An 8,692-nucleotide genomic window follows, 5' to 3' on the forward strand; every position below is an offset into this window, starting at 1 on the left:
ATTGTTATTGTAACAATGATGCCTGTAATAATGAGAATACATTGTTAGGGTACCAGTGGCGATGGATAGACCGAACTTATGAAATACTGCGAGATCACGCCGCCAATTTGTTGTCAATATTTTTCGTATAAAGTGTTAACACATACTTACGTCCTTAGACCATGAGAATATCATATACTAGATATTAGACCGTTACTTTGGGGCTGCCAAATGTCACTTCGTAACTGGGTGATTATAAAGATAACTTTCGGGTATACCAAAAAAGTATGTCGCGGTATTCAACATGTTTTTTAGGAGAAAAGGCAAGCTTTATTGATCAATAATGTTCATTGAAAAATAAAAGGGGTCGCATGGAGTACCAAGCCACAAATGGAGACCTTATTAAGCGAAACTGAGTGCTTAGCCAAGCTATGAGCATTTGAGTTGTTCTTGCGACCTTCGAAGATAACCTCACAACTCTCAAACAGAAGTTGAGATGCCTTGATCTCCCTAATTATAGCACCATACATGTCACTAGTTCCGTGCTTAACTTCTTCTACCATTGTTTTACAGTCACATGAAATAATGACCTTCTGTAGAAGTAGATCGTGAGCTAGGGCTTGAACTTCTCAGCACGCAGGGGCCTCAAGGCTTGAAGGGTCGTTAATGTTGGGGAAGACTATAGCTGAGGATCCCAGAAACATACTCTTATGATTCCTACATACCACCGCATAGGAAAGTACGCCGCTAACATTTATTTTGGCCACACCCGCAAGAGGTGGCTGCTATGACATATGTTGCCGAACAGGTGTGGGAGATGCGGGAACTGCTGGTCTAGGATGCTTCAACTCATCAAGCTCGGCAATGTACCTCAACATGAAAAGGTTGTGGTTTGCTCCTTCAGCGATGGAGAGATAGGCTCACTCAGGGCCACCACCTTTGATCATTAGCCCAGCACAATTAAGAAAAGTAGATATATGTCCCTCAAAAGAACGGTACTCCCTCTGTTCACTATTATAAGGCCTTAAAGATATTTCAGACAATGTGCAAATAGCCTATTTTCAGTTGTCTGAAATGACTTATAAAAGTGAACGGAGGGAGTAGTAGAAGTATGAACAAATCATATATAGGACCGCATTTCATTTCCCTTTGTTACAAAATACATGTACAATGGCAAATTAGCCAACCGACATTCTTATATACTACTCCTACCTTTTTGAATTTTCCTCACCAACAAGACTGTTCCAAGAATGGTTAATATCAAAACAATACAAAAAGAAAAATCTTATCACCAAATCTTGAAATTTCCTTCCATTTTTATCACTCGGCGTCGCTTGGCGCTGTTCTTTTGAGCATTTCCTCACTCCGCATCTTCTTCGATGGTGCTGAGCGGCTTGAGGGCCTTCTTCGCCGGCGGAAATGCCGCCACGGCAGCCTTCTTGCCGAGTTTCGCCGGATTACCAGAGGCTTTCACAGAGTACTCCCCGAGGGTCCTCTCGTTGAGCTTCGCGTTGATCTGGGCGTCCATGTCGCCGCGCCCGCCCTCAGCATGCACCGGCGTGACGCGCACCTTCCTGATGCCGGCGCCGCGTCCACGCGGCCGCGCTCTCGCCGCCAGCGCCTCGCTAGCCCGCACCGCCATGGCCGCCATGTCGGCGCTCGACAGGGGCCGCCCGAGCATCGCCTGGGGAAGCACGAAGTATATCTGGCCGGGACGGAGCAGCTCGCCGCCGCCGAGCGCCGGCACGTCCTCGTCGAAGTAGAGCGCGTCGGAGCTGCAAAGGAAGAAGGGGCCGCCCGCGCCGGCATTGCCTGCGGCGAGGACGTCGGAGACGCTGACGGGGGAGGAGGAGGCGGTGGCGAAGTCCGTCAGCGAGCCGTCGGCGGCGATGACGCGGGCCGCCGACGGCTGCTGCTGGGGCGCGACGCTGCTCCGGTGGTTGCGAGAGAGACCTGATCCCATCCACGGTTTTTTGAATACGGGATGAGTGGTTTTGGTGTTTGGTGACGACGGGATAGGGAAGGAAGATGTATATATAGCCACGACGCGCCCAACGTGGAGGACAGTAGGAGGGACAGGGCTGAATCAGGAAACGAGTTGACATGCATTTGCATTTCCATCCCTTGGTTTTCTGTTATTGTGAGCTTTGTTACTCCTTGTAGATTATCAGTTTCTCATGGCGTGGGAGCGAGAACTCCTTTGTTTATTTCTTGTTTTGAGCCAAAGCAATCTTGTTTTCTGCCACTTAAATGTTGCACATTGTGCCTGCGTAAAATTATTTGAAACACGAGACTCATGACATGCAGCTGTACCATTAGTTAACAGTATTCCAAAGTCAGCCCGAAGGCCGTGGCCAGAAAACAAATTTTATATGCAAGTCAACCTGGTGAACCTTACTATAGTTTATTTATTTCATAGTCAAACCACATTTTCGCCTAGCCTCTCCCCCAAGAAAGAAGGCCAGCTTCCCCGTCCTGTAAAATAGCACCTCGGCAGGGACCGGGCCGAAAAGTCTCCACGGAGGAAGCGCAAGGGAACCAGGAAAGAAGGGAGTGACGGAAACAAAAAACCAGGGCCGGCCGGGTTGATGGGGTCGTCGCGTGGGCGCTGACGCGGCGGCGGACCGAACGCATCGCCGCACCTTGTTTTCTTCTGGATATGTACGTACGTACGTATCATACGACCTACTCCTACGTATATTTTTTTGAGGGTACTCCTACGTATATGGTAGGTAAAATATATGGTATTTTTTTGGTATCTTATAATTACCGTGCGTTTCGCTGGGTCCGCGTGAGTGACTCACGGGCCCGTCACGCACGAAACCGCGGGTTCCCTCCGTACCGCTATCCGCTTTTGCGGGCGGGGTGCGGCGGGCTGTGCGCCCCGGGCGGCGGCACTGCCGGTCCGGTCGGCTGCCACAGCTGGTGCGCGCTCCACTAGCGCGTGTCGTGTTCGTATTAGGTACTCCCTCCGTCCGGAAATACTTATCATTAAAATAAAAATAAAAATGTATCTAAATGTATTTTAGTTTTAAATACATTTTTTTTGTTCATTTCAATGATAAGTATTTTCGGACGAAGAGAGTATCAGCCTACAGCCTACGCGACGGATTTCGCTTTCACTTTTCCGGCCGGTTTCTCCTGTTTTGGGGACGGAATGCGGTGCGCTTGTGGCTGCGCCGCATCATCAATAAAGAAGAGTTTGATTCATTGTTGTCTCTCTCGATTTGCCTCTCGATTAGTTCCAACAGCTACTGCGTGGCTGCACCGCATTTCGAAAACGTGTAGGATCAGTAGACTCGAAGGGATGCGGCGAGGCTCACAGGCTCGTCGAGGTAGACTTTCGGCACGCGTACGTGCGCCGTCGTAGCTCGCTAGCTAGGCCGCGCTGGGGATCACTGCCCGTACGTAAACCGTGTGCCGCGCAAAACGCACGGGGAGAGAGAGAGCGGAACCGGAAAGCACAGGACGTTTGGTTCCGCAGTACTACTCCTACAATATACAATTTCAAAAAAAAAAAACGGCAACAATATAGTACTACTCCTACTCTTGCATTTCGTTCCTTTCCCAACTGGGGCATGGGCTGCAGGTGCGACCCGGTCGCGGTGCCTCTCACTGTCAGCCTCGAAAATATGTCCGTACTCGTATCACACCCTTCACGATTTTTCTTCAGTCGTACTCTACCACTAGATGTCTCTGCTTGCATGTACGGGCGCCGTCCTACTGGACATGGTACACTTCGAACGGTATTTCTCCACCTGCCTGCTGTGACCTGTGAGTCGTAAACAAGGACCGCGGACCAATGTCGTATCGTACGTACGGTACGCCGCTCCCTAATGTAGTTACTGTTGAAAATATGAGCAATTTATCAAATGATTTTATTAACAGAAATACTAGATAAAGTATGAGTAATATAAAAGAGATAAAACAAGTCATGCGTTCTGACAGAGAGAAGGTAAATAGCTTCTGCACATATGAACCGTAGCCTATCATATCTAAAGCAGACAGTATAGCAAGTAGTATATATGAAGTAGAACCTAACATGTGTAGGATAAGGACTAGAACCAGGAACTGTGGCAGAACCTTTAACAGGAAAGACAAGAACACGTACGGGACAACAGCAGCAGAAGCGCTGGACTTGGGGTCGGTGTCCTCGCCTGCCATGTCGTCGAGGAGGTCGTGGACGTCGGGGAAGAAGTCGTCGTCAGGGAAGTAGTCGTTGGCGACCGGATCGTCCGTGATGAAGCAGCCAGTAGTCGCGCTGAGCGCTCCCCAAAAACCTTATCACCCTTCTCCCTACAGGACACAAAAGGTGCGGTTTCGGAGGCCTACTGTCCCGACGTGCGGTGCACGCCGCAAGCCGGAATGGGAAAGATCGTAGCAGCAGCGCAGTGCTCAGGAACTTTGTGGCGAGAGGAAGGGGATCTTCTGGTGTGTCTCTCTGGAGAGGAGCGACCTCTCTTATATAGGCACAGGAGAAGGACGCGAAGAGGCTGCGACGGGAGGTGAAGCAACGAAGGGAGACGAAGCGAACAGGCAGCGGCCGAAGAGGCGCGCCGTTCGAATTCAGTGTCCACTACAGAAAAACGTTTCAACTCCCACATGACCTTTCGTATACCCGTCGTGCGTGGCAAAAATTTAGACATCAACTCGGCTCATTCCCGCAACCCGCGGCGCGTCGTGACGAGGCGTGGCGAGGCGGGCGGCGGAGGAGGAGCGCGCGTGGATATTCCTCTTGTTCTCATGCTTATAAGGAGGTCCAACTCCCACTCAACTAGCAATGTGGGACTAAACTTTTGTTCCATCTCTTGCCTTGCACAAATGGACTGTGTGGGCCTTTAGGATTTATTAGGAATTTCTGAAACTGCTATTGGGCTAGGCCCAAAATAGACAAAATTCCAGCAATCCCCCATCGGATCTCAGAGGCACACAAAATTTGCCTTTGGTTCCAAAACACTGTTTTATATACTGGTACTGCAGTGGAGACTGTTAAGTTGAATTTCCACCTAGAACTCTATGCTACACAAGTAAGCAACTTGAACAGTGGACTGGGCCTTGAACTGCAAGTTTTCTGCGAATCTAACTTCACATAAAGCCTTGACCGATACGTGGCTACCGTGGGTCTTCCCCGCGGGTGGAGCTTATGCGTCATACTCCGTGACCTTTCATGAGTTTACTAGAGAGAACCCTACTCTCATAGATTGCGACGTTTGACAATCAGACTCATATAGGTGTGTTCTTCAAAAGATGTTCTGCAGGATAACATCTCTGCTTAAATAAGCCACTTAGAACACATTAAGATATACATCAACCTGCCATGCAGATAAGGAGAGTATTGCATCTTCATGGAGTGGTATTGTGAATAATAAGGATACTCTCCTCTCAGTTGACCAACAGCTTGTCTTCCACATCTAATTCACGGGATCTCGGATCACAAAGAATAGGTTACCACTGTGAACAACTCATATTGTGGGTCTCATACCTATCTCCCTCGATGCATTATCTATCACATTAAGTGATAGACCCTTAGTAAAAGGATCTGCCAGATTTTTAGACGTTTGGATATAATCCAATGCAATAACTCCGGAGTTTTTCATTTTTCTGACAGACTTTAACCTTCTCTGAACGTGTCTTGATGACTTCATGTTATCCTTTGAGCTGCTCACTTTCGTGATCACAGTTTGATTGTCGCAGTTCATAAGGATACCCGGTACAGGTTTCTCAACAACCGGTAAGTCATTCAAGAGCCGATGAAGCCAATCTGCTTCGACTGTAGCTGTATCTAGTGATGTGAGTTCTGCTTCCATTGTTGACCTCGTTAAGATGGTCTGCTTGCAAGACTTTCAAGAAACAGCGCCACCTCCATGAGCGAATACATAACCGCTCGTGGCCTTTATCTCATCAGCATCTGAGATCCAGTTTGAGTCACTATACCCTTCAATCACCTTTGGATGCCTGGTGTAGTGAATTCCATAATTTGCAGTGCCTTTCAAATAACGCAAAACTCTCTCTAGAGCTTTCCAATGCACATCTCCTGGTTTTGAAACAAACCGACTCAGTTTGCTAACAGCAAAAGAGATGTCAAGTCTTGTAGCACTGGCTAAGTACATAAGCGAGCCAATAATCTGAGAATACTTCAAATGGTCTCTAGCAATTCTTCGATTCTTTCGAAGCAACACACTAGCATCATATGGTGTTGGAGAGGGCTTGCAGTCACTATAGCCAAAGCGACTCAAGATCTTTTCCACATAGTGAGATTGAAGCAAAGTAATCCCACCATCATCGTCTCTCAACAACTTGATGTTCAGAATGACATCAGCCACTCCTAAATCCTTCATCTCAAAACAACGAGATAGGAAATCCTTGACCTGCTTAATAACTTTCAGATTTGTTCCGAAAATCAGTATGTCATCGACATACAAGCACAGGATAACTTCCTCGCCCCCACCATGGCGGTAGTACACACATTTGTCGGCTTCGTTCACAACAAAGCCTGCAGCTGTTAAAGTTCTTTCAAACTTCTCATGCCACTGTTTGGGTGCTTGCTTAAGTCCGTACAAAGACTTCAGCAACTTGCACACTTTCTCTTCCTGACCATCTAGTACAAACCCATCTGGTTGTTCCATATAAATTTCCTCGTCCAACTCTCCATTTAGGAAAGCAGTCTTAACATCCATTTGATAAACGAGAAGACCATGTGAGGCAGCTAGTGAAAGTAGAACTCGAATAGTGGTCAGTCGAGCCACAGGTGAGTAAGTATCAAAGAAGTCTTCACCTTCCTTTTGGGTATAACCCTTAGCCACGAGCCGAGCCTTGTACTTTTCAATAGTACCATCAGGCCTAAGCTTCTTCTTGAATACCCATTTGCATCCTATAGGTTTGCGCCCATAAGGACGATCAGTTATCTCCCAAGTTTCATTTGCCAAGATGGAATCCATCTCGCTATGAACCGCTTCCTTCCAGTAGTCAGCATCTTCAGATGCATAGGCCTCTGAAATAGAACTGGGAGTGTCATCTATGAGATACACAAGAAAATCATCACCAAAGGACTTTGCAGTCCTCTGTCTCTTGCTCCTGGTAGGAACTTCATTGTTCTCCTCCACAGGACTTTCGAAGTGTTCCATCGAAATGGTAGGTTCGGTAATTGTAACTGGTTCCTGATTCGATGAACTAGGCATCTCCTGATTAGATGAGGTAGCCATATCCTTCATGGGAAAGATATCTTCAAAGAAAGTCGCATCATTCGACTCCATGATCGTACCAACATGCATGTCAGGTACCTCAGTTTTTACAACCAAGAATCTATAGCCAATGCTATGAAAAGCATATCCCAGGAAAACACAATCCACAGTCTTTGGTCCAAGCTTCCGCTTCTTTGGAATTGGAACATTGACTTTCTCCAAACAACCCCATGTTCGCAGATAAGAGAGTTTTAACCTTTTCTTCTCCCATTCCTCGAATGGAGTTATCTCTTTGTTCTTTGTGGGAACTCGGTTTAGGACATGACATGCAGTCAATATTGCCTCCCCCCATCATGCCTTGGAGAGACCCGAAGTGTCTAACATGGCGTTAACCAAATCTGTTAGAGTACGGTTCTTTCTTTCGGCCACCCCATTTGACCGAGGTGAATAGGGAGGCGTCCTCTCATGGATTATACCATGTTCCGCACAAAAAGCATCAAATTCATTGGAAAAATACTCTCCACCACGGTCGGACCTAAGCCTCTTGATTTTTCGATCAAGTTGGTTTTCCACTTCAGCTTTATAGATCTTGAAAAAGTTCAAAGCCTCATCCTTAGATTTCAGAAGATACACACGACAGTATCTAGTGGAGTCATCAATTAACGTCATGAAATATTTCTTTCCACCTTTTGTCAAAACACCATTCATTTCACATAGATCTGAATGTATGAGCTCTAGGGTGCAAGATTTCTCGTTTCCGCAGTTGTGTGAGACTTACGAGGTTGCTTAGCTTGCACACACACTTGACACTTAGATCCCTTGACAGTAGTGAAACTAGGGATTAAGTTCAACTTCGCTAGTCGCGACATGCAACCAAAGTTAACATGACAAAGTCATGAATGCCACACATTGGATTCACTATTGTTGCAAATATGATTAACAACTTTATTGCAAACGTCTGATAAGGATAAACGAAACAGGCCTCCTGACTCATAGCCTTTACCAACAAAGGTTCCATACTTGGATATTACAAATTTATTCGACTCAAAGACAAGCTTGTAGCCATCTCTACACAGAAGAGATCCGCTAACAAGATTTTTATTGACGGAGGGGACATAATGCACGTTCTTCAGCCACACGATCTTCCCCGAAGTAAACTTCAGATCGACCGTGCCAACACCACGAACAGAAGCACTTGAACCGTTGCCCATCAGCACGGTTGAAGTCCCTGCGGTCTGATATGACGAAAACATGGAAATATCACCGCATACATGCACATTAGCACCCGTGTCAATCAACCAGTCAGGAGAATGACATACTGAAAGAATAGTGGGAAATATACCATACCCAGCATCCTTCATGTTAGTGTCTCCAATGACAACATTAGCGGTCTTGCCGCCTTTCCCAGGATTACGCTTGTCATAGCGATTAGGGCAACTAGGAGCCCAATGATCAGGATCCCCACACACATGACAAGCACCTTTCTTCTTGCCATTCTTCTTCTTGAAGTTCGTGTGTTGCGTAGCCTTGTT

The 8,692-nt window shown here is 46.9% G+C and overlaps 1 protein-coding gene across 1 annotated transcript; it reads right to left on the minus strand.

The window, feature by feature from the left end:
* Positions 1-1,089: 1,089 nt before the first annotated feature.
* Positions 1,090-2,001, minus strand: LOC125521488 (uncharacterized). The gene has a single exon (XM_048686537.2). It carries the CDS (start codon positions 1,940-1,942, stop codon positions 1,340-1,342), a length of 603 nt encoding a protein of 200 aa, XP_048542494.2. The 5' UTR covers positions 1,943-2,001; the 3' UTR covers positions 1,090-1,339.
* Positions 2,002-8,692: the final 6,691 nt, after the last annotated feature.

This window comes from Triticum urartu, chromosome 7A (assembly GCF_056163025.1).
Source record: "Triticum urartu cultivar PI428250 chromosome 7A, HENAU_Tu73, whole genome shotgun sequence".
In the NCBI taxonomy this organism is placed as follows: Eukaryota; Viridiplantae; Streptophyta; class Magnoliopsida; order Poales; family Poaceae; genus Triticum; species Triticum urartu.